Raw genomic sequence first — 26,596 nt, 5'->3', positions numbered from 1 at the left:
CATTCCAACGCGCCCCTCTCTTTCCCTCCATTCCGTGCCTCCCTCCGGCAGGTGTTTACCTACTGGCCGACTTCCTCCTTCCAGCTGCAGTCATTTCTCTGCACAAAGCCGCCTGCACCGGCTCCTACGCACATCCTGAGCCAAAAGTATTCCCTCTGACGGAGGGAGCACAAACATAGGACAAAGAATGGAAGACAGGAGGGAGGGGGCATGAACTTGGAATACAGAATGGAAGGAGGGGAGCATGAGCTATAGGAGGGAGGGAAAGAGATGCTGAGGTGGGGAGAGAATAGAAAGGGTGAATTGGGTTTCAGAGAGAGGGAAAGAAATGGTGCACATGGGGAGATGAAAGAGGAGAATTGTTGGGCATAGGGAGCGAGAATTATTGGACATGGTGGTGGGAGAAGAGTGAGGTAAAGATGAATAAGGAAGAGAGATGAGAGGGAGTAATGTTGGATGTGGTGGAGAGGGAACAGTGGGATGGATGGAAAGGGATGCAAGAGGGGCCTCAAGGAGAAGGTGGGAAGAATACTAGAATCCGAGTTACATACAAATTCAACTAAAGAACAGTTTAAAAATGGAATCCGTTCTTAACCCGAGGATTGCCTGTACATTAAAATTATGACTTAAAAATTAGCAAGCATGAGCTTTCGTAAGGTTACTTTATTAATCATAATGAAGCCATCAACCAGTCAAATGCCCTGAAGAATACAAGGGACATGGAGGGCTTGGCACAGGATGCAAATATAGGCTCTTTCACCTTCAGGACCCATTCAGTGATGGGAAAGGAATTGATGCTCCAAGTAGACTGGTGTGGAGGAGTTAGCCTAGTGTGGTTCCCTAGTCAGTCATGAGAGATCTACGTGCACTGCTTCCATTGTATGCAAACTTCTGAGCATAATCATTGTGGATATCTTGAAAATCCAGTGGGCTGGAGATCTCCTGGAATATGTTTGCGAAACCACTTGCCCAGTGGATAGAGCATTAGGCAGAGAACTAGGGAAGCTAGTATTAGGTCCTACTGATGCTCCTTTTTATTTTTTCCAACCCAATGGAAGCCAGAAAGAATTATACAAGAAAAGGAGTCAAAACTGTTTGTCTATATAGGAGCCCAATGCAAATAAAACTGTGGGGACTTGATGTTTCTGATGTAGACTTTATTATAGATACAACTTGATTTAATCCACAAGAGAAGCAAATTGGACCCAACATGGTCCTTGTTTCGACAGTGATGTCTTCCTCAAGGGTCCTAAGGCTGAAAGTATGCAGAATTATGCAGTTGGCATCCCTTTATCCTGTGGTATAAGTCATATACTCAACTTTTAGCAGGTTACATCTTGGTCAGACACCTTCTACAACCTCTGACCAATACTAGGGCTCTCCCAACCACTTGTACACTCATCAATCTTTTGACCGATATCGGGGCTCCACCTGTTGCCTGTACTCCTTTATTCTGGAGACCGCACCTCACCATGGCTTCTAGTTCATTTGAGTAAAGATGATTGTAAGTCCCATGAAGATGAGGAAATAACCTATTGTATATGAATGTAACTTGAGCTACCATTGAAAAGGTGTGAGCTAGATCCAAAATTTAAGAAAGTTCCTAGTGCTCAGGCAGGAGCTGACTCCTATCCTGACTGACCATAGTTGACAATCTTAGCAGAGGTGCAGTGATTGAGTGGATATATGTGTGTACACTGACAAATTTGAGCAGTATGAGGAAGCTTCCTCTACTGCTAGCAATACTATAACGGGTCCTTTTATTTAAACTGAGAGCTGTATCCAGTGTGTTCAACTACTTAAGAAAAAAGATAAATTCACAAGACCCTTTCTATGAATTCACAAAGGTAGACTTCTCTATTTTGAAACCCCCCCACCCCCCAAGGGGTCCAAGTTAAATAAAATGTCATTTTTAATTCCCTATGATTTATGTGGCTGTGTGCCAGAGTTCTGTCATTGGATATTGTTTTTCCATCAGTCGGATTATAAATGAAGATTTCTTGTATTGTCAAGAGACTTGATTCTTTGATTGAGTTATAAAAGATATCTGTAACTAGGAAGAAACTATAGATTTTTAATGTATCTTTTTTTTTTTTTTAACATCTTGTCATTAATTTGTTTTAATCCAGCTTGCTGATGACCGGATGGCACTTGTGTCAGGAATCAGTTTAGATCCAGAGGCAGCTATTGGTGTCACAAAGCGATTGCCACCCAAATGGGTTGATGGAGTAGAAGAAGTAAGTCATATGCATCTTATAACCAACTAGTTTTTTAGCCTGTTACATTAACTGGTGCTAGAATAGATGTGTAGACTTAGGCATTTCTTTCTGTAAGTCTGTCTTTCTCTCTTCCTGCCTCCTTTCTTTCTTTATGTCTGTCTTTATTTCTGCCTCTCTCCCTGGCCCCCTGTCTGTCTGTCTTTCTTGCTCACTGTCTGTCTGTATTTATTTATTTCTGTCTCTCTCCCCCCTATCCAGCAGCACCCCTTCCCTGTTCCCCCTGTCCAGCAGTAGCCCTTCTCCCTTCCTTTTACCTCCCTCCTTTGCAACAGCAGCATTTCTCTTCCCCCCTCCCCTTTCCCTGGTCTTCCTTCTCCCTCATTCCCTATGTCTCCCCAGAAGGATGCTACTGCAGCATTCCCCCCCCCCCCCCGCGGTCTCACACAGTCGTCGGCAGCATTTCTTCACACCCCCCCCCCATGGTCTCACACAGCCATCGACATCGTTTCTCATTTCCCTCCTGGGTCTCATATAGCCGTCGGCAGCGCATCATTCACAACTCGCTGCTCCTGCTTGCTTTGGTCATTCGTCACTGCCGGGTCCCATCTGCTTTCTGTTTCCGCGAAGATAGGACCCGGCAGCGAGGAAGGGCCGAAGCAAGCATGAGCAGTGAGTTGAAGCTTCCCTCCCTGCTCTGTATTCCTTCAATGCTGCCCTAGCCAGGAAGCAACTTTGGCCATGCTCCGGAGCTAACACTGTGCTTACCGGCTTCGCTTCTCCTCCCTCCCCCTTCATGACTTAACTTCTGGTTTTGGAGGAACAGGGATGGGAAGCCGGCAAACACAGCGTAGTTGGAAGACAGCCAGCGTCAGAGATCAGGAAATCAACTGAGGCAGGCACTGCACATACGTGGGCACGGTGCCACGGATCACGGACCCACCAACTTTGAAGTGTGCATGCGCGCAAAGGGAATTATTAAAGCGGATAGTTTGGATCTAATACATTAAGAACATAAGAATAGCTTTACTGGGTCAGACCAATGGTCCATCTAGCCCAGTATCCCATCTTCGCAGAGGCCAATCCAAGTCACAAGTACCTGGCAAAAAGCCAAATAGTAGCAGCATTCCATGCTACCGTCCCATGTCTGTCTCAACAGCAGACTAAGGACTTTTCCTCCAGGAATTTGTTCAAGCCTTTTTTAAAACCAGCTACATTAACTGCTCCTACCACATTCTCTGGCAGTGCATTTCAGAGCATAACAATTCTCTGAGTGAAAAAATATTTCCTCCTATTGGTTTTAAAAGTATTACTCTGTAACTTTTGAGTGTTCCCTAGTCTTTGTAAATCTCGATGCAGTAAAAAATTGATCCACTTGTACCTGTTCTACACCACTCAGGATTTTGTAGACTTCAATCATATCTCCCCTTAGCCGTCTCTTTTCCAAGCTGAAGAGCCCTAACCTTTTTAGTCTCCTCTCGTATGAGGGGAATTCCATCCCCTTTATCATCTTGGTCGCTCTTCTTTGAACTTTTTCTAGTGCCACTATATATTTTTTGAGATAAGGAGAGCATTGTAATAGACTGGTGTGCTGGGCCAGTTTCATATCTAATTATTTTGGTGACAAAATTAATTGCTGTGCCTACCCTTGTCTTTCAATTAGTGAACTGGAGAAATGTACTGCAACAAAGTGCTTCCGAATCCTGTTCTGAAGGTGTACATAATTAGTCAAATTTTTAGAAGTGCCACAGTGAATAAGCATGATAGAATTTGTATGTCCTGGATGTGATCCATGCAAAACTCTTCATTGTGAATATCTTGAAAACCTGATCTGCTTGTGCTCTCACACTAGAATTTCCTACCCCTGCTCTATTTGCATATTCATTATGAATGTGCTGAAAACTGGATTGGCTAGGTAGTAGCACGATAATAGGAAACACAGCTGTTGCTACTGTTTAGGTTTCTACCAGTTACTTGGGCCTGAATTGTCCACTGTTGGAAACAAGATACTGGACTAGATGGACCATTGGTCTGACCTAGTATGGCTATTCTTATGCAGAGGTTTTCAGCCCCATCTTGAATAACTTGCTATTTAATCAGATGGTTTTTAGATATCCACAACAAATATGCATGTGAGATTTCCATGCACCACCTCCCATCATGTGAAGATCTGCATATGCCTTGTAGATATCTTAGAAACCAAGATACTGAAGAACATAGTTGAAAACCTCTGTTGCGCTGGTTAGGAATTTATTAATAATGTACTGGGATTTTTTAATGAACTTGATTAGCCACACATTAACAAGTAGAAAACCACATCCAGCCACTGTGTGACTTTGTTTTGAGTTGCATCTGTTATTGTCCATGTCAGTTAATTTTTGTTTTTATAATTGATTACAAGTATCCCCTTTTTATTGTACATCGCCTAGAAATCAGAAATTTTAATTAACTTGAAACATGACTGGTTCATAGTGTTAGAAATCCTGGACTGGCTCAAAGTGACATGCAGTAGGAGTCAACATTCAACAATAGTTAAAGCATGGGATTACTGATTTTTTTATTTTTTTTTATTTTTTTTTTTTTTTTAACATTTGACTTGACATTTGGTCCTTTATGGCAAGAATTTACAATTCAGACCTCAGGGCACATCCATACAGTCTAGACTTCAGGACACCCACAATGAATATGCATGAGAGAGTTTGCATACAGTGGAGGTAAAGTACGTGGCTTTTTCTCGTGCATGTTTTCCCTGACTGACTGGGATGAGAACTGGTTTTTTATGCTGCAAAACCCAGCATTGTGCAAAGGAATTTGGTACAGGAGCAAAATCCACAGAAGGGAACTGGCCCAAATTTTTAACATGAGGGAATAAATGTCATGGGGGCAAACGGAGAAGGGAAGCTGAGTTTGATATCCCACAAACACCACTTTTGGCCTTGGGAAAGTCATTACAACCTCCATTGTTTCAGGCACAAACTTAAGGCCAGATTTACTAAAGTGCTCTGTGTTAGTACATGTTAATGTATATCATTAGTATAATGGTTACTGCAGATGGGCAGACTGGATGGGCCATTTGGCCTTTATCTGCCATTATGTTTCTATTAATAAATAGGTCCCATTGCTTAAAATGGAACCTTTTCGTAAACAATGCGTTTTAAAGCAGTAGTGCATTTCTGTAAACCTCTTTACTTGTAAGCCTTTTGGGGCAAGGAAATGCCTACTATTCTATCTTGAGCTAGGATTTGGAAAGGCAAGATCTTAAACCATATTTATGGCTTAAGACTTCTTCCACAGAGAGGTCTCTGAGTGATTGGTAATCAAACTGGCTTTTGGGAAGCTGTCATGTAGTCCTCATTCTTGAAGTAGGTTTTGAAATGCACTAATCAAGCAAAGAATACATTATCCCAGGACAAGCAGGCAGGTATTCTCACATATGGGTGATGCCATCGATGGAGCCCGGATGTGGACGCCTCACAAGCAGACACGCTTGAAGAAACTCAAAGTTTCGAGTCGCCCGCACCGCGCATGCGTGAGTGCCCTCCTGCCCAGCGTAGGGCGCATCTTCTCAGTTTTCCGCGGAACCGAGAAGTCCGTCTTTGACTCTGCGTTTAACTTCATTACTTTGTGCCTTCTTGATCCGTGGTTTGTATTTTTTTCCTCATGAATCGCTGTTCTTATTTTATTTCTTTCATTTTCAGTAAAAAAAAAAAATAATTTTTTTTCCTCTTCCATCCATTTCCCCGGACAGGCCGCTCGGCCGCAGCCCAAGGGCTTCAATCTTGCGGCGGCTATTTTTACTTCAATGTCCCGGCCTGTCACAGGCTTCAAGAAATGTAGCAAGTGCTAGCACGCGGTTTCTCTTACGGACCCACACTGTCGTTGCCTCAAGTGCCTTGGGCCAAAACATCATTCGAGATCGTGCCTGCGCTGTGCTACGCTTCAGCCTCGAGCCTTCAATCGTTGTTGCATTTTGGTGGACAAGCTCTTTGAGATGGAATCTTCTTCTGATCTCTCGACTTCAAAAGCGACCTCGGCCTCGACCCCTACCGAGGTTCCTCTTGCTTATACTGCTTCCACCTCGAGCCTCATCAGACCTTCGTCATTTGCAGCGGCTCTTTCTTCGACGACATCTGCTGTATCTTCCCTTGTTTCCTCAGGTCAGATAGTTCAGCAGTCAGTTCCAGCGGTAGTGATTAAAGTGCCTAAGACTTCCAAGTCAAAGCACACTCACCAGCCAAAGTAGGTGGTCCGGTTTCAGACACGGATCCATCTTTGCCGACTGAGAAGCAATTCATTCAGTTCCTTACTAATATGGGACCGAAGCTTCTTCCTCTTTTCCAGCCTGGGCATTCAGCAGACTCCCGCAAGATCAAGCCGCTTCCCCTGTCTCAGTCTGAGCTTACACACTCTTTGCAGGGAGCAGAGTCTCTGCGAGTGTCTGGTCTGGCATCAAAGTACGTACAGCAAGGAGCAGATTCTTTGCAAGGTCCTCGGAAGGAATCCTCACACTCTATAAAAGGAGCAGAGTCTTTGGGAGTGCATCGAGGTTCCTCCACCAAGCCTCTGGAGCTTCGATCTACAGCCTCCAGTCCTATACATTCTTTGATACCATCGGCTGCCTCCATCTCCGAGGCGAAGTCTCCTCGATCTTCGAGATCTGCTTCCAGGCACAGTTCTCATCGACGATCGAGGCCTTCTTCAAGGCATCCTTCCAGGCATAGTTCTTCTAAAGAAAGACCTTCTTCCACCAGGCCTCGATCTACTCCAACTTCGACTAGACCACAGACTCCTCGTTCGAGATCTCCAATGCTGGACCTCGAGGATGTCCCGGTTTCGATTGCCTCATCCAAGTCACCATATTCCTTTGATGCCTTTTTTCTTGCCGAAGCTTCATCTTCGACCCAGGCTGCCTCGATGTCCTCAAGTCCTTCTCGAGGCAAAGCATTGGCAGATCAGCTATCTTTCTCATCTTTTCTTCGTCAGATGGCTGTGGACTTGGATCTTCAATTAGATACTGGCTCCAAATATGCTAAGGAGTATCTAGAAGTCATGCATCTTCCTCAACCTCCGGCAGGGTCTCTTAAGCTTCCACTTCATAAGCTTTTGAATCAAACTTTTGGTCGATGCATGGAAACACCTTTTTCCATACCAGCTGTTCCAGGACAATTGGATTCTAGGTATAAAACTGGGCATCGCAAAGGGTTTGACAACTCACAGTTATCTCATCAATCCCTGCTTGTTGAATCCTCCCTGAAGAGGTCCCATCCTTCCAAGGTTTATGCCACAGTTCCTCCTGGAAGGGAAGGGAAAACTATGGACAAATTTGGACGTCGCATCTATCAAAATGCCATGATGTCCTCTAAAGTCCTCAATTATAATTTTCAGTTTATTACTTATTTTGAATTTCTCATTTCTCTATTACCAAAGTTCTTGACTTATCTGAATACTCAAAAGCACTTTGAATTTCAAGAAGTCCTTGCTTCTTTATCTCAACTTAGATTACATCTCCTACAGTCATCTTATGATGCCTTCGAGTTGTCTGCCTGAGCAGCTGTTTGCTCTGTAGCTATGCGTCATCTTGCCTGGCTTCGTACCATTGACATGGACCCTAATCTTCAAGACCGCTTGGCTAATATCCCTTGTGAAGGCAATGACCTTTTCGATGAATCCATCGAGGCAGCCACTAAGAAATTGTCTGACCATGAAAAATCCTTTGCTTCTATTGTCAGACCCAAGCTAAAGCCAGCTCCTGTAAAACCTGCACGCCCTGCTCCTATCTGTCAGCGGCGTTTTGCTCCGAGGACGGCTCCTTATAATCGCCCTCCTCTAAAGAAACAGCAGCCTCAGAAACAACAGAAACCTCAACCTTCTGCTGCACCTAAGGCTACTCGGCCTTTTTGACTGTTTAAAACAGAGCATAACCTCCACTGTTCTGACTCTGTCTTTTTTTCCCCCTATAGGAGGTCGTCTCCATCATTTTTACCATCGATGGACGACAATTACATCCGACCTCTGGGTACTTTCCATCATCAGGGAAGGATACTCTCTTCATTTCTCTCAGATTCTCCAAGAGAGTATCCTTCCAATCCATCCCAGACCACCCTTCTTCTTCAGGAAGCTCAAGCTCTGCTTTGTCTCCATGCCATCGAACCAGTTCCCTTGGACCAGCAGAACAGGGGGTTTTACTCCCGGTACTTCCTTGTTCCGAAGAAGATGGGCGAACTGCGGCCCATTCTGGATCTCAGGGCTCTCAACAAATTTCTAGTCAAAGAAAAGTTAAGAATGTTGTTGTCCCTGGCATCCCTTTATCCCCTTCTCGAGCAGAACGACTGGTTATGCTCTCTGGATCTCAAGGAGGCCTACACTCATATCCCCATTCATCCAGCCTCCCGTCAGTACCTCAGATTTCGGGTGGGGAATCTGCATTATCAATACAGAGTACTACCCTTCGGCCTGGCCTCGTCTCCCAGAGTGTTCACCAAGTGCCTGTTAGTGGTAGCAGCAGCTGTAAGGAATCATGGTCTTCAGTTATTTCCCTACCTCGACGACTGGTTCATCAAAGATTCCACATCTCAAGGGGTTATTATAGCGACCCAATGGACTACCTGGTTCCTACAAAGTTTGGGATTCGAAATCAACTTTCCCAAATCTCAACTTCAGCCCTCACAGAATCTACAGTTCATTGGAGCTGTTCTGGACAACTCAGAGCATTCCTTCCACAACAACGACAGGAAGCTCTTCTTCAACTCTGTCATACAGTGTCTTCCCGCTGTTCCATCTCAGCGAGACACATGATGGTACTTCTGGATCATATGGCCTCCACAGTATACGTGACTCCTTTTGCCATACTTCACCTCAGAATTCCTCAGTGGACCCTGGCATCTCAATGGACGCAAGTTTGCGACCCTCTTTCTCGACACATATCAGTCACTCCTTCACTGAAGCAGTCTCTGCGTTGGTGGATGCTCTCTTCCAATCTTTCCAGAGGCTTGCTTTTTCAAACACCCCTCCCCCCATCATAAGGTCCTCACGACAGACTCTTCGACCTACGCTTGGGGTGCTCATCTCGATGGTCTCCGTACTCAAAGCCTCTGGACAAGTACGGATCGTCAGTGTCATATCAATCTGTTGGAACTCAGAGCAATCCTCAGAGCTCTCACTGCTTTTCAACATCTACTGCACGACCAAGTAGTCCTCATTCGGACAGACAACCAATTCGTCATGTATTATGTCAACAAACAGGGAGGGACGGGGTCTGCCTCCCTTTGTCAAGAAGCTCTGAAGTTTGGGACTGGGCAATCCGCCACAACACCTTCCTCAAAGCTGTCTACATTCAAGGGGCGAAGAATTGCTTAGCGGACAACTTGAGTCGTCTACTGCAACCTCACGAATGGACACTCCATTCCTCGCCTCTTCATCACATTTTTTCACTGTGGGGAACACCTCAGATAGACCTCTTTGCAGCTCCCAACAACTACAAACTGCCTCAGTTCTGCTCCAGGATATACTCTCCTCATCGCCTCGAGGCAGATGCTTTTCTTCTGAAATGGACGAATCTCTTCCTCTATGCATTCCCTCCATTCCCTCTCATTCTCAAAACTCTAATCAAGTTGAAGAACAATCATGCCACCAAGAATCTAATTGCTCCTCGGTACTCCCTTCTACTTCAACTCAGCAGCAGGGAGCCATTCCTTCTTCCAGTTTCTCCTTCTCTGCTTACACAGAGTCAAGGACCTCTGCTTCATGCCAACCTGCAGTCTCTACACCTGACAGCTTGGTACCTCTCAAAGTAACCTCTCTTCAGTTTTCTCCATCTGTAAGAGACGTTTTAGAAGCTTCTAGGAAGCCTACCACTAGACAATGCTATCACCAGAAATGGACTAGATTTTCTACGTGGTGTTTTTCTCATCATAAGGAGCCTCAACATTCCTCCTTATCTTCTGTTTTGGACTACCTTTTGCACTTATCCAATTCTGGCCTCAAGTCTACATCTATCTGAGTCCTTCTCAATGCAATTGTGGCTTTCCATCAGCCTATTGAAGGAAAACCCCTCTCTTCTCACCGGTGGTTTCCAGATTTATGAAAGGACTTTTCAATGTCAAACCTCCACTCAAACCGCCTCCTGTGGATTGGGACCTCAATGTTGTCCTTACTCAATTGATGAAACCTCCATTTGAACCAATTGATAAGGCTCATCTGAAGTATCTCACTTGGAAAGTGGTGTTTCTCATAGCCCTCACTTCTGCTCGACGAGTCAGTGAGCTGCAAGCTTTAGTTGCTGACCCACCATTCACAGTGTTCCATCATGACAAGGTGGTTCTTCGTACTCATCCTAAATTCCTTCCTAAAGTGGTCTCGGAATTTCATCTCAACCAATCCATTGTTCTTCCAGTGTTTTTTTCCAAAGCCTCATTTTCATCCTGGAGAAGTTGCTCTTCTTACTCTGGACTGTAAACGTGCTTTGGCCTTCTATTTGGAACGCACCAAACCACAAGGAACTGCTCCTCAACTTTTTGTCTCCTTCGATCCCAATAAGTTGGGCCATCCTATTTCTAAGCGTACCATCTCCAACTGGATGGGGGCTTGTATCTCATTCTGCTATGCCCAGGCTGGATTACCCCTTCACAGTAAAGTCACAGCCCATAAAGTCAGAGCTATGGCAGCTTCAGTAGCTTTCCTCAGATCTACACCTATTGAGGAAATTTGTAGAGCTGCTACTTGATCCTCGGTTCATACCTTCACTTCTCACTTTTGTCTGGATACTTTCTCAAGATGGGATAGACAGTTTGGCCAAACAGTATTACAAAATTTATTCTCCTAAATTGCCAACACTCCCATCATCCCATTCTGGTTAGCTTGGAGGTCACCCATATGTGAGAATACCTGCCTGCTTGTCCTGGGATAAAGCACAGTTACTTACTGTAACAGTTGTTATCCAGGGACAGCAAGCAGCTATTCTCACAACCCACCCACCTCCCCTGGTTGGCTTCTCTGCTAGCTATCTGAACTGAGGAGACGCGCCCTACGCTGGGCAGGAGGGCACTCGCGCATGTGTGGTGCGGGCGACTCGAAACTTTGAGTTTCTTCAATCAGGTCTGCTTGTGAGGCGTCCGCATCCGGGCTCTGTCGATGGCATCACCATATGTGAGAATAGCTGCCTGCTGTCCCTGGATAACAACTGTTACGGTAAGTAATTGTGCTTTTTGTTCTTGTGCACTACATATGAATTAAAATGACTTTTTTTTTCTTCTCTTTTCCCCTTAGATTCAGTATGATGTCACTAGAATTAAGCAGAAAATGAAGGAACTCGCCAGCCTCCATGACAAACATTTAAACAGACCCACCCTAGATGACAGCAGTGAGGAAGAACATGCTATAGAAATAACCACGCAAGAGACTACACAGGTAGGGTGAAGCCTCAAGGCCAAAATTGGCTTCTGTGTGGTTAATGGAGGAAGACCAAAAGAAGAGAGATGGGAGAGTGAGGCTGAGAAGAGAAATTGAATAAGACTAGAAAGTAGTGTGATAGCATTACAGATATCTGAACATCCACTGCTGTCTATCAGTACAGCAACACGACATGATACACTTACAGCAATGCATCCCATATATCAATGGCCTCCAATGTGTGGCCCTCAAATAGTCGGCTGAAAAGCTCTTCAAATCCTGTAAATGTGTTTAATTTCAATCTTGCCCACAATATAGTAATAATAATTTTATTCTTATATACCGCCATACCGAAAAAGTTCTAGGTGGTTCACAACAAGGTGAGCTAGTACATGGGATACAGTTAAAATACAAATTAGAATAATGGACTTAAAAACAGATAAGAACAGAAAGCATTTACAATATAATGCAGAAGAGAAAACAACAGTTTAAAATTGGGCAAGCATTGTTGACAGTTTAAAAAGAGCTGTTAAATGCCGGCCAGACAGGCAATAAAATACCGGCATGGCAGGGAAAGAAGTAATACATAGAACAGATAAAATACATCAAGTTGAATATAAAAAACTTGATTGAAAACATGAAGCAAAATGCATTAAGATACCAGCCTATCAAAGAGTTGAGTCTTTAACAATTTTCTAAAATCAAGATAGGAAGAGACCTCTAACATAATTTTTCCAAGCCATAAATTCAATTTAGCCATACATTCAATATCGTAAAGTTCTGCCAATAATCTCTTAAGTGTGTTACTCAGGTGTCTCATCTATGGAATTTGCTACTGTTGACAATCTAAAATTAAAGTGAGTTTTAAAAATATATCCTTGAAGAGTCAGTATTAGAATTAATGTTTAATACCCAGTCTGAACAAGCAAGTCAAGGCAGTTTACAAAATTAGTAGTATGTGTAAGCTTGAAATTATACAGTGGTTCTCAGCTTTCTCGTATTCATACTGCGGTCCTTTACATGAAAAAGGATGGAGACCACTGCCATATATTTATCCAGTATGAACCCATTTAAATACTTAAAATTCACAAGACATCAGATACACTTCCTTACACTCCATCCACTTCCTCCTCCCACTGCAGCAGTATAGGCATCAGAGGCAGCTGTCAGCAGAGGGTGCTGTGTCATTTTGCACCCGAGGCTCCAGTACTCTGCATGGGCTTTCAGTCTAGCAGGAACCCACGAGGGAGTAGGGAGCACTGATTCTCGGACCCCATGCTGACTGCCGTTACTGGCCATAGGTTACAGTGGAGTTTCAGAGAGAGTGCTGTTTGGGAAAGGAAGCTCTGGAATTAGAGGGCATAAGATGAAGTTAAGAGGTGATGGGCTCGGAAGTAATTTAAGGAAATACTTTTTTACAGAAACGGTGTTAGATGTGTGGAACTGTCTCCCGCAGGAAGTAATGGAGACAGAGACTGAATTCAAGAAGGCATGGGATAGGCACATGGGATCTCTTAGAGAGAGGAAGAGATAATGGTTACTGTGGATGGGCAGACTAGATGGGCCATTTGGCCTTTATCTGCTGTCATGTTTCTATGTATGTGGTATATAACTTCTACATGCTTGAGGTACCACCGATTTAATACCCCAAAACTGGTTCTTCCTTAGTTGTTTTATCAATACTTGTTCTGATTCTGCTTGCTTCTAAGTATTGTTGCAGAAAAATATATTGTTGGAAACCCATGAGGCACTTTTTTAAAAGGGCCCTGGCATTTTCAGCTGTTCCACAGGTGTCAGAGAGCTGTCCAGACCTTGCAGAGCAGGTCACGGAGTTGCCCAGAGCAGGAACAACGTGTCCTCAGAAATGTGGTATCTTCCTTTGCGCAAACTCTTCAGGAACTTTCCACCAGTTTCAGACATACACAGTCCAGCTACCTGAAGCGTAAGTAGCATCTTCCCTTTAAATAGGTATTCTGTGCTTTCCAGGAGCACCTTTTATGTAGCTGACGCAAAAATTAAATCTGGGCCATGAGTTTTCATGCAATACTACCAAGGGGTTGGTGTTTAATATACCGTATATACTGGAATATAAACTGAGATGTTTGGGCCAAAAAAATGGCCCAAAAATGGAGGTCTTGGGTTTTATATTTGAGTCTTCCCCCTCCACTGCAAGCCGTCCCTCGAACTGGCAGACTTTTGCTGCTACGATCGTGTGCCCGCACCCCAACCCTCACTGGAACATCAGCTAGCATTCTTTCCCTCCCTCCCAAGTGAGAATTAACACCCCTCGGGGCTACCATGATTTTCTGGTATTTTAGCAGGACATTGGGGCAGGAGCAATTCCCACTCACTCCTGCTCATTTTTCCTCCGCAGTAAAAATGGCTGCCGAGACTTTCAGTGTTGCAAGGCCGTTGGGAGCATCGCAAGACTGCCGCTGGAAGTCTTGGTGGCTTTTTTTTTACTGTGGAGGAAGAATGGGCAGGAGTGAGTGGGAATTGCTCCTGCCCCAACATGACAATAAACCATTAGGCAATCGCAGTAGGCCTGGGGGATGTTGTTCTCACTTGGAAGGGAGGGAAGACCAGACAATTTGCACCCAAGAGTGCTCAGAGAATTAAGCGATGTCCTGGCGAAACCGTTGGCTGAGCTATTCAATCTCTCCCTAAGTAAGGGGAAAGTTCCCCTGGACTGGAAATTAGCTAATGTCGTTCCTCTGCATAAAAAGGGTTGCAGGGCAGAGGCTGCAAATTATAGACCGGTGAGTTTCACATCAATAGTGTTCAAACTCATGGAAACACTAATTAAAAGCAAATTGGACACGATCTTGAATGAAGGGAATCTTCGGGATCCCAGTCAGCATGGATTCACCAAGGGTAGGTCCTGCCAATCCAATCTCATCAGCTTCTTTGACTGGGTAACAAGAAAGTTGGACTTGGGAGAGTCTTTGGACGTCGTGTACCTGGACTTCAGTAAAGCTTTTGACAGTGTCCCACACCGCAGGCTGCTAAGCAAGATGGAATCGATGGGGTTAGGAGAGACACTAACTGCATGGGTCAATGATTGGCTGAGTGGCAGACTTCAGAAGGTGGTGGTTAATGGTACCCTCTCTAAAACATCGGAGGTGACCAGTGGAGTGCCGCAGGGCTCGGTCCTGGGTCCACTCCTTTTCAACATATTCATAGGGGATCTGACTCAAGGGCTTCAAGGTAAAATAACACTATTCGCCGATGACGCCAAACTATGTAATATAGTAAGTGAATGCAGTTTACAGAATTATATGGCGCAGGACCTGCTTACATTGGAAAGTTGGTCCTCAACCTGGCAGCTAGGCTTCAATGCTAAGAAATGTAAGGTCATGCACCTCGGAAGCGGAAATCCATGCAGGACGTACTTCTTGAACAGAGATATTTTAACTAGGACTTCAGCAGAACGAGATTTAGGAGTAATCAGTGCAGACATGAAAACTGCCAATCAAGTGGAGAAGGCTTCATCTAAGGCAAGGCAGATATTGGGTTGTATCAATAGAAGTTTCGTCAGCCGAAAGCCTGAAGTCATAATGCCGTTGTACAGGGCCATGGTGAGACCTCATCTGGAGTACTGTGTGCAATTCTGGAGGCCACATTACAGTAAAGATGTGCGCAGAATTGAATCGGTTCAATGGACGGCCACCAGGATGATCTCGGGGCTCAAGGGTCTCTCGTACGAAGAGAGACTAAACAAATTGCAGCTCTACACTCTCGAGGAACGTAGGGAGAGGGGAGACATGATCGAAAAATTTAAGTACCTCACGGGACGAGTCGAAGTGGAAGATGATATTTTCTTTCTCAAGGGACCCTCGGCCACAAGAGGGCACCCGCTCAAACTCAGGGGCGGAAAATTTCATGGCAACACCAAAAAGTATTTCTTCACAGAGAGAGTGGTTGATCATTGGAACAAGCTTCCAGTGCAGGTGATCGAGGCAGACAGCGTGCCAGACTTTAAGAATAAATGGGATACCCATGTGGGATCCCTACGAGGGTCAAGATAAGGAAATTGGGTCATTAGGGCATAGACAGGGGGTGGGTAAGCAGAGTGGGCAGACTTGATGGGCTGTAGCCCTTTTCTGCCGTCATCTTCTATGTTTCTATGAAGAAATTCTAGCTGATATTGTGGTGGGGGTAGGGGTGTGGGCATAGGTGTTACTCTCACTTAGGAGGGAGGGAGCACTAGCGGGCATTCTGGTGGGGGGGTGGGCATGTGTTGACTGTGGCAGCAGTAGTCTGCCAGTTTGGGAGAGGGGCTTATGGCAGCAGAGGGGTAAGACTACCGGGAGGGAGGGAGATAAGCAAGGGGAGAAATGGCAGAATATAAACCCTCGGAGACTGAGAACAGACTGATTGTACATGGGACTGCAAAGCCCACTTATACTACAGCCAAAAAAATGAATGCCTCAGTCTCCACCTGCTGGCAGAGGAATGTAATCCTTTCTTTCTGTGCTGGTCTGGAAGGACTAAAAGAAAGAAAATTAGCAGGTAAGAGTATAATTTCTCCATATTTGCTTGGGGAGAGAGCTATTGTCTAAAAGGCTTCTTTGGATCTGTTTAGGACCTTTTTGAGACTTTGGGGAATAGTAAGTGGAAGAGAGGCTTGGAAAACTGTTAAGTCAGGCCTAGCATGTTATTATGGGGGTGTGAATCCTTTCACCCTAACTGAAAAGTGCTCCTTGAGGAGAGAGATCTGGCTGGTTTCAGCCTCTTAGTTTGAGACTGAACTCTGAGGATTTTCTTAGAGATCAGACTCAACAGGTGACCCTTCAGGATAATTCCCTCCTACTCACCCCAAGGTGAAGCTTTTTTGGCTCTTCAGTCAATCAGGAACTGGGCATTGCTTTAGTAGGATTTTTCTTTTCTTTTTTTTTTTTCTTCCATGTGAAAGTACTTCTGCAACCGCAGTATGGCTGGGAAACATCATGTCATCAAAGCTGCTGCTCAGGTTACAGCTTCTGTCTCTGTGCATACAGAAAATGTTACCCAGGCAAAGGGAGTAGTTCCATGTGCAAGCTGTCTTCAGCTTGAATCTCTGAAGAAAGAAGTAAAGGAACTGAGAGAGGAGATGGCAAGACTGAGAAACATCCGTGAGAATGAGAGGTACATCGATGAAATGGTTCATGAGACATCAAAGATTTCCAGCAGTGGGGGGAAAAGAGGCTGTCCTGAGGGAAGACAGCTGGACTCAGATTATGGAACCCTGCAAGATTGGTTCTTTCTACCCACTCTTGAACTGAAGAAACTGGTATGCTGCCCTGGAAGTGTAGGATATAAGAGCATTCCAGGAAGGACCAAAGCTTGAAATCCCCAAAATTGCTGGATCCATGACCACTAGGAGTCAGGGTAGTGGTGATTGGCGATTCCCTTCTGAGAGGTACATCCATCTGCATACCAGACATGAAGTATGCTGTCTGCCTTGTGCCAAAATACAAGATGTTATGGAAATATTGCCAAGACTCATCAAGCTGATGACTGTTAATCCCTTGCTGCCAGGTACCCTTGCGAATGTATCAAACGTGACTAGGTGGCTCTTGGAGAGAAAGTGAAGCAGGTGGTATTCTTATCCATCCTCCCTGTTGAGGGTAAGGGCCAGATCAGAGAAGCACGCATCCTGGAGATGAATGTGTGGCTAAGTGGATGGTGTTGAAAGCGTTTTGGCTTCCTGGACCTTGGGATGATTTTCCAAGGGCTGCTGAGCAGGGATGGTATCCATCTATCAAAGAGGGGAAAAAGTGTCTTCAGCAGCAGGCTGGCTTATCTACTGAAGAGGGCTTAAAACTAGAAGTGATGGGGCAGGATGATCAAAGCCCTCAGGTGAGTATAAGCCCTCTGAATACCTCTACACAAATGGGAAAAGGGGGCAATATCTGGAAAGCAATATATTCTAATGCTCAAAGTATGGGAAACAAGATTCTGGATCTACAAGCTGTGAAGGAAGAAGATAGTTGGATATAGTAGCGATCACGGAGATATGGTTCACGGAGAACCATGACTGGGTTGTAGTTAACCGGGCTATAATTTCTTTAGGAAAGTCAGGGTAGGAAGAAAAGGAGGGGGAGTAGTGTTATATGTTAAAGATCATATTAAAGCCACACAATTGCATGATCTGCAGGGCAAGAAGAATCACTGTGGATCAATTTGGAAAGAGGGAATGGTAAATATATTTACATTGGTGTGATATACAGACCTCTACAAATGGAAGAAGTGGACAGAGATTTAATAGTAGACATTCAGAATATGTCTAAAAAAGGGGAAGTTTTACTAATAGGTGATTTTAACATGCTGGATGTTTGGGTATCCCTATTGCAAGGTCTTCTAGAAGTAGGGAGATCTGGATTCTCTACGAGGAGAACTGTTCTATCAGTTGGTAATGGAATCCACGTGGAATGGGGTCATACTGGACTTAGTGCTTACAAGTGGGGAAAGTGTTTCTGATGTTACAGTGGGTGATCATCTGGCATCCAGTGATCAAAGCATGGTACAGTTTTAAAATTGAGATGGGTATAGAGAGGGCTCATTCAAAAAAGTAAAGGTTCAAGACTTTTAAAAAATGAACTTTGTTCGAATGGGGGATTATATCAAGGAATTGATGTCTTGATGGGAACGTCTGGAAGGAGTAGAAATGCACGGGGCAAAACTGAAATGAGTTGCTGTAAGGGCACCAGACCTTTTTGTGAGGCAAGTAAGCAAAAGTAAGAGGAAAAAAAAGCCGCTTTGGTTCTCAAAAGTAGTAGCTGAGAAGGTAAGGAATAAGAGGTTAGCTTTCATAAACTACAAAAGATCATAGAAAGAGGAAGACCGGCAAATATATCTGGAAAAGTTAAGAGAGGCTGGTCGAGTAGTCAGGAAAGCAAAGATACAAATGGAAGAAAAAATAGCTGATAGGGCAAAATGGGGAGACAAAACCATTTTTTAGATATATCAGTGATAGGAAGAAGTGGCATTGTGAGACTCAAAAGTGAAGGGGAAGAATATGTAGAAGCTGATAAAGAAAAGGCTGAATTGCTTAACAAATATTTCTGTTCTGTGTACACAGCAAAAGCGCCAGGAGCGGAACCACAGAAGACAAACATAAAAAGGGATGGTGTAATGGTAGACCCTGATTGATTTTCAGTGGATTGTGTTCGTGAGGAGCTAGCTAAATTAAAGGTAGGACAAAGCAATGGGGCCGGATGGTGTACATCCGAGGGTGCTGAAGGAACTTAGTGAAGTTCTGGTGGCTGTGCTGATGCACCTTTTCAATGCTTTTCTAGAGTCAGGAGTGGTACTGGAGAAGGGTGGAAGTGGGCCTTCTACACAAAAGTGGAAGTAAAGAAGAAGTAGGGAATTACAAGACAGTAAGTCTGACTTCTGTGGTAAGCAAATTAATGGAAACACTTTTAAAACAGAGAATGGTCAAGTTTCTGGAATCCGGTGGATTACAGGACCAAAGGCAACATGGATTCACTAGAGGTAGGTCTTGTCAGACAAATCTGATCAATTTCTTTGACTGGGTGACCAGAGAATTGGATAGAGGGAGTGCGCTAGATGTGGTGTATTTAGATTTTAGCAAAGCCTTTGACAGTGTTCCACACAGACATCTAATAAATAAACTGAGTGCCCTTGGTATGGGCCCCAAAGTGATGGACTGGGTCAGGAACTGGTTGAGTGGAAGGCAACAGAGGATAGTAGTCAATGGAGATCACTCTGAGTAAAGGGATGTTACCAGTGGTGTGCCTCAAGGTTCTGCTCTTGGGCCTATTCTTTTTAACATTTTTATAAAAGATATTGCTGAAGGGCTGTCAGGTAAGATTTGCCTCTTTGTGGATGATACCAAAACCTGCACTAGAGTAGACATCCCGGATGGTGTGAATAACATGAAGAAAGACCTGGTGAAGCTTGAAGAATTTGGCAGCTAAAATTGAATGCTAAGAAATGCAAGGTCATGCATTTGGGCTGCAAAACCCCGAAGGAACAATATAGTTTAGAGGGTGAAGAACTTATGTGCATGACGGAAGAGCGGGATTTGGGTGTGATTGAATGTGATGATCTTAAGGTGGCCAAACAGGTTGAAAAGTGATGGTGAAAGCTAGAAGGATACTAGGGTGCTTAGGAAGAGGTATGACCAGTAGGAAAAAGGAAGTATTGATGCCCTTGTATAAGAATCTGGTGAGATCTCATTTAATATATTGTGTACAATTCTGGAGACTGCACCTTCAAAAAGATATAAAAAGAATGGAGTCAGTCCAGAGGAAGGCTGCTAAAATGGTGCAAGGTCTTCATCATAAGGTGTATGGTGACAGACCTAAAGATCTCAATATGTATACTTTGGAAGAGAGGGGAGATATTATAGAGACATTTAAATACCTATGTGGCATAAATCCGCATGAGTCGAGTCTCTTTCATTTGAATGGAAGCTCTGGAATGAGAGGGCATAGAATGAAGTTAAGAGGTGTTAGACTGAGGAGTAATTTAAGGAAATACCTTTTTACAGAAAGGGTGGTAGATGTGTGGAACAGTCTCCCGGAAGAGGTGATAGAGACAGAGACTGTCTGAGTTCAAGAAAGCGTGGGATAGGCACATGGGATCTCTTAGAGCAGGGGTGTCCAATGTCGGTCCTCGAGGGCCGCAGTCCAGTCGGGTTTTCAGGATTTCCCCAATGAATATGCATGAGATCTATTTGCATGCACTGCTTTCAATGCATATTCATTGGGGAAATCCTGAAAACCCGACTGGACTGCGGCCCTCGAGGACCGACATTGGACACCCCTGTCTTAGAGGAAGAGATAATGGTTACTGTGGATGGGCAGACTGGATGGGCCATTTGACCTTTATCTGCCATCATGTTTCTATGTTTCATCAAGGGATGTTTCATTGCAGCCGAGCTGAAATGGCCACACTGAATCATCCCATTCCTTGGTGAGGCAGCCCCATTGAAACAAGAAAGTTTTGTACTTATGCGTATATTGTGGGGAGAAAAAAACAGGGGAAAAAGCAAAACCACAAATATACAAAAGCCAGAATGGAATTGTCCAAATCAGAATGATGTGCACTAAAAAGTGTCCTCCAATTCATCAGATGATATGAAGATCTTTATTTCTCCAATGACACAATGATACATTCAACGACTCAATGACTCAACATGTACATGTTTCGGCCAACAGGTCTGCCTCAGGAGTCTTAAAAGTCACAAATGATGATATTCAAAATGTACTGCCACCCAGATAGATCTTACCAAAATTCAATCAAAAAGGAATGTCATATCTCCAATAATACAAATGCTGCCAACTGCCAGCAACGTGGGTGAATGAGTAACAGAATGGATTCTTGCCCAGAAATAGCTAAAAAAAAAAATCCAACAAATTTTTAGATGGAATCAGGTTGGGCAGACTGGATGGACCATTCGGGTCTTTATCTGCCATCATCTACTATGTTACTATGTAGAACAAAATCTAATCTAGTACACAATTTATTAATTGCACTATACCAAAAAGGTTCAAAGCGATTTACATCCAAAGAAATCGTAAAATCTATGGAAGAATACAAAAGCGATCAATAATTAAAATAGCATCATATCGTAGACTTTAAAAAGGACAACAATTTTAATATAGCAATGGGCAGCCTTGTACAGTGTGTGGTGTTTAGTTCCAGAACTGAATATTTTTCTCTGAAGTGCCCTTTTCTGCTGAAGAGTAGAATCCAGCCTTGGCTAATGAGAAAGTTCATCCAGCTAATATGGATTGTTCTTTAGAAAAGGCTTTAAACCCACAAGAACACAATACAGTTAAAATTGCTGGATCATTTAAAAATATTTATTATATTAGAAAATATTTATTATATTGCATTAGAAAATATTTATTAAATTGCATGTGAAATATATCCAGTCTGATGATTGATAAACCACTTCGCTTAATTTTGTTCTGATAGAAGCAAGTGTAAAGTGAAGCTTTGGCACTTTTATCATGCTTTAAAGTTATATACTAAAACATGATGATTGAAATTCAAGGCATGTACCTGGTTAAGAAATTCCCAGACAGTCTATTTTTATAGTTTGCCACACAACATATTTAGTCTTTTGGAGGCTGTTTTGTCATTTGGTCTGTTGTATTGCTTACTTTTCTTTCTGTAAGAAGCTTTCATAACACAAAACAGTTAAAAACGGAACTGCACTTTTGCCCCTTGTATTTCAGGTATGAAGAACAGAGAAGAGAGATCCAAACACTTTTTTGACACTTCGGTGCCACTCATGGATGATGGAGAAGATGATACGCTTTACGATCGGGTAAGAATACAGGCTGTAACTAGATTCAAAGCCTTCCCTGCTCGCATTTTATGAGATAATTTACTAAGTTTTGAAATAAGATGTAAAATGATGAAAACCCTATAGTACAGCAGTGGGCAGTCTTAGTCCTAGAGACCCACAACTGAATTGGGTTTTCAAGATTTCTGTAATAAATATGTGAGATCTATTTGCATACAATGGAAGCAGTATATGAAAATCAATCTCATGCATATTCATTGTGGAAATATTAAAAAACCAAATGGGTAGTGGCCCACTCTTGCTTTAATACATATAGACACTAGTTGTCTGTATTAAGAACATAAGAATTGCCACTGCTGAGTCAGACCAGTGGTTCATCATGCCCAGCAGTCCGCTCACGCGGCGGCCCTCTGGTCTAAGACTAGCATCCTAACTGAGACTAGCCCTACCAGTGCATGTTCTTGTTCAGCAGAAACTTGTCTAACTTTGTCTTGAATCCTTGGAGGGTGTTTTCCCCTATAACAGCCTCTGGTAGAGCGTTCCAGCTCTACCACTCTCTGGGTGAAGAAGAACTTCCTTACGTTTGTACGGAATCTATCCCCTTTCAACTTTAGAGAGTGCCCTCTTGTTCTCCCTACCTTGGAGAGGGTGAACAACCTGTCCTTATCTACTAAGTCTTTCCCCTTCAGTACCTTGAATGTTTCGATCATGCCCCCTCTCAATCTCCTCTGTTCGAGGGAGAAGAGGCACAGTTTCTCTAATCTTTCTCCGTATGGCAGCTCCTCCAGCCCCTTAACCATCTTAATCGCTCTTCCCTGGACCCTTTCGAGTAGTACCGTGTCCTTCTTCATGTACGGCGACCAGTGCTGGACGCAGTACTCCAGGTGAGGGCGTACCATGGCCCGGTACAGCAGCATGATCACCTTCTCTGAACTGTTCGTGATCCCCTTCTTTATCATTCCTAGCATTCTGTTTGCCCTTTTTGCTGCCGCTGCACATTGTGTGGACAGCTTCATCGACTTGTCGATCAGAACTCCCAAATCCCTTTCCTGGGAGGTCTCTCCAAGTACCACCCTGGACATCCTGTATTCGTGCATGAAATTTTTGTTACCGACATGCATCACTTTACACTTATCCATGTTGAATGTCATCTGCCATGTCGATGCCCATTCCTCGAGCTTGATTATGTCATGTTGCAGATCTTCACAATCCCCCTGCATCTTTACTACTCTGAATAACTTCGTATCATCTGCAAATTTAATCACCTCGCTCGTCGTACCTATGTCAAGATCATTTATAAAGATGTTAAAAAGCACGAGTCCAAACACCGAGCCCTGCGGCATCCCACTGATGACACTCTTCCAGTCCGAGTATTGTCCATTTACCCCCACTCTCTGTTTCCTATGCTCCAGCCAGTTTTTAATCCACGTGAGTATTTCACCCTCAATTCCATGGCTCGCAATTTTCCGAAGTAGTCGTTCATGTGGAACCTTGTCGAACGCCTTCTGAAAATCCAGATATACAATGTCGACTGTATTGCCCTTGTCTATCTGTCTGTTTACTCCCTCAAAGAAGTGCAGCAAGTTCGTCAAACACGATCTGCCTTTGCTAAAACCGTGCTGACTGGTCCTCATCAGCCCGTGTTCATCAAGGTGATCAATGATGCTGTCCTTTATCAGTGACTGTTAGAAAGTGTGAATCAAATTTTACTGTTTCTCTGCAGTTCTACAGGTAGCGCAATGGGGGGAGATCTTAATTTTTGGTTTTAATCTCTCCATGAATTGTCCATAACAAGTGTTTTGCTAATACAGTACTGCTGCTTTTGGTGAAGTACTACAGAGCTTCACTGAAAAGGCAGCAATCATTATGGAAAAAAGGAGACCTTAACCAGACTTTTTCTTACAACCTCCCACTAACAGATGTCCTTTTTCATACATAGGATAGCAAGACTCTGCCTCTGAGTCGTGTACAAATTTTTAGGACATTTTTAAAGCATCTGTTAGAGCTTTTCATTTAATATGAATCCTGAGACAGCAGATGATTGTGGAATTTGACTTCAGCCTATGACGGATAGCGGTGGGAATCATTAAGGGAAGAGATTGTGGTGTTTGGATGATGGGAGGAGGATTATTTGATTATGCTGTATTTTCTATTTTAATGTGTTTAGTTAAATGATTGTTCCCTTTGATTTCCGCTTAAATATAAGTGGAATATAAGTAAATACACTAAGCTCCAGATTTACCAATGATTATCCAAGGAAATAATCTGGCCTATTTGCACTTGCAGGATATTTTTTTAAAAAATATTTTTTAATTATCCCTTCACTGCAAACTGAAATGCAAGAAGCTTGGATAGATTTGGGATCATAAACCAAAAATGCACTGCCTTAACTCCAGCATATCTAGTCCTATTATATAACTTCATTCTGTAGTATTTATAGGGAGCTCAGATAAGCAACATCAAAATCCCTGAAAACTTTGGTGTGTTGTCTTGCCAGGTGGTTGTCCTTCTCTTTGAAATGGTGGGTTCTCCATTTTCATGTTGATCTAGGGCTATCTAATATATAACAGCTTCAGTTTTATACTAATACAAAAAAAATTAAGGACCTTATCACTAACATGTTAGAGTTGTGTGTTTACCCATTAATGCATATAGTAAAACTAGCCCTAGGTTTGTTCATGTTTTAATATCATTCGGGGCTCTAAAAATAAATATTTTAGCCGCAGGTAGTGAGTCTGGTTAAAATGAGCCTTTCAGAGCAAAACCAGGCCATGTCCACTTGCATTATTTCAATTAAGCACCAATTCATAGCCTCTATTGCCTAAGGCAGGGGTAGGCAATTCTGGTCCTCGAGAGCTGGAGCCAGGTCATGTTTTCAGGATATCCACAATGAATATGTATGAGATGGATTTGCATGCACTGCCTCCTTGAGATGTAAATCTATCTCATGCATATTTATTGTGGATATCCTGACCTGGCTCTGGCTCTCGAGGACCGGAATTGCCTACCTCTGGTCTAAGGAATGAAATCTCTTAACATTCTAATTCACTCCCTGGTTATCTTAAAAATTGATTATTGCAATGCCCTACTCAAGGGAATAGCTCAAAATGAAATTAGACGTTTACAGATCATTCAAAATGCCTCAATTAAACTTATAATGAAAGCAAGGAAATTTGATCACGTCACTCCCCTTCTTAAGAAAGCGCACTGGCTCCCAGTCGCGCATCGTATACCATATAAATTAAGTCTGTTTACCTTCAAGTCCCTGTTATATAAAACTCCAGCTTTCATTTACAAATCATTGATTCCCTATACCCCAACCAGATCACTGAGGTCTATCGATCAGCATTTATTAGTTACGCCCTCACTTAAAGTTATTAATACACGGCGGCATTTTATTTTTTCTGTCACAGCTCCTCAAACATGGAACTCCCTCCCTATTTACCTACGAGAAGAAAACAACTTAGATAAATTTACGAGCAAACTAAAGCTTTCTTTTCAAAGATGCTTTTGATACTTAAAAAAAAGAAAAAAACCTTGACTAGGAGTTTTAGTTTATTTCCATAACCTCTTTAAGGTTATCGTTTATTCCCCCCTATTGTTTTTTTTACCATAATTGTCTTCTTTTCTATCAGCAATTTGAATTTCTCTACCCATTATTTCCCCTCGTTTTTACTGTTTATACTGTTAGTCAATAATTTGTTATGTTTGTTTAGCATCTATTTGTTTTGCTGTCCCCTTTATTATTTATAATTTTAAAGATATGTACATCGCTTAAAAATTTGAATAAGCCGATTAATCAAATATACAAATAAACTTGAAACATTTTGGGCCATGTCTTTGCCTAATTCTGCCATCTATGTGAGTGACTTTTATTCACTTGCAACTTTCTTCATAGTTTAGGGAGTAACAATGTAGTCTTGACCTGCTTTTGTTCTGAGGGGCTCAAATGTAATTATGAAATACACGTCTTTACAGTAATGGAGTGGCCTGATGGTTGGAGCTGCTGCCTCGGCACCCTGAAGTTGCAGGTTCAGTCCCAGTGCCGCTCCTTGTAACCCTCCGTTGCTCCAGGCACCATAGTTAGATGGTGAGCCCACTTTGACAGATGAAAAAAAATACTCGGAGTACCTGATAAATATTCAATGTAAATAACTTAGGACATAAATAGTATATAAAAAATATAAATAAATATCTTGGGATCTTTGTATTATTGTGGCAGGGGGGTAAGATATATATATTTTTTTAATTTATTTGTTAAATCTTGCTTTTTTTTGCCTCTCCTGAACAGGGCTTTACAGATGACCAGTTAGTCCTGGTGCAGCAAAATACACTAATGGTAGAAGAACGGGAGAGGGAAATCCGTCAGATAGTACAGTCCATCTCTGATCTCAATGAGATTTTTCGGGACCTTGGGACTATGGTGGTAGAGCAGGTATGAAAACAGAGCATCCATTTTCATTCTGTCTTGATTAAATATCCCATTCCTTAATATACAATTTTATGTTTTAAATTTTGTCCCTTTTTGAAAAATTATTCGCTGCAGGTTTGGTATTCTCTTTTCTAGAGCAGTGGTTCCCAACCCTGTCCTGGAGGACCACCAGGCCAGTCGGGTTTTCAGGATAGCCCTAATGAATATGCATGGAGTAGATTTGCATGCCTGGCAACCTCCATTATATGAAGATCTCTCTCATGCATATTCATTAGGGCTAGCCTGAAAACCCGA

At 43.1% G+C, this 26,596-nt stretch overlaps 1 protein-coding gene across 4 annotated transcripts in view; it reads left to right on the top strand.

Annotated features, from left to right (window-relative positions):
- The window catches only part of STX16 (syntaxin 16), a 46,178-nt gene that overhangs the window by 6,305 nt on the left and 13,277 nt on the right, over positions 1-26,596 (top strand). For all 4 annotated transcript variants that reach the window (XM_033962571.1, XM_033962573.1, XM_033962570.1 and 1 more), the window contains 5 exons: positions 2,130-2,237; positions 11,481-11,621; positions 13,383-13,545; positions 21,800-21,891; positions 26,162-26,305. In XM_033962571.1, the coding sequence (XP_033818462.1) occupies positions 2,130-2,237; positions 11,481-11,621; positions 13,383-13,545; positions 21,800-21,891; positions 26,162-26,305 (648 nt within the window). The remainder of the gene's footprint in view (positions 1-2,129; positions 2,238-11,480; positions 11,622-13,382; positions 13,546-21,799; positions 21,892-26,161; positions 26,306-26,596) is intronic.

Source organism: Geotrypetes seraphini, chromosome 11 (genome assembly GCF_902459505.1).
Source record: "Geotrypetes seraphini chromosome 11, aGeoSer1.1, whole genome shotgun sequence".
Lineage (NCBI taxonomy): Eukaryota > Metazoa > Chordata > Amphibia > Gymnophiona > Dermophiidae > Geotrypetes > Geotrypetes seraphini.
The sequence above is the reverse complement of the archived record's forward strand: the minus strand, read 5'-3'. Positions and strand labels throughout refer to the sequence as shown.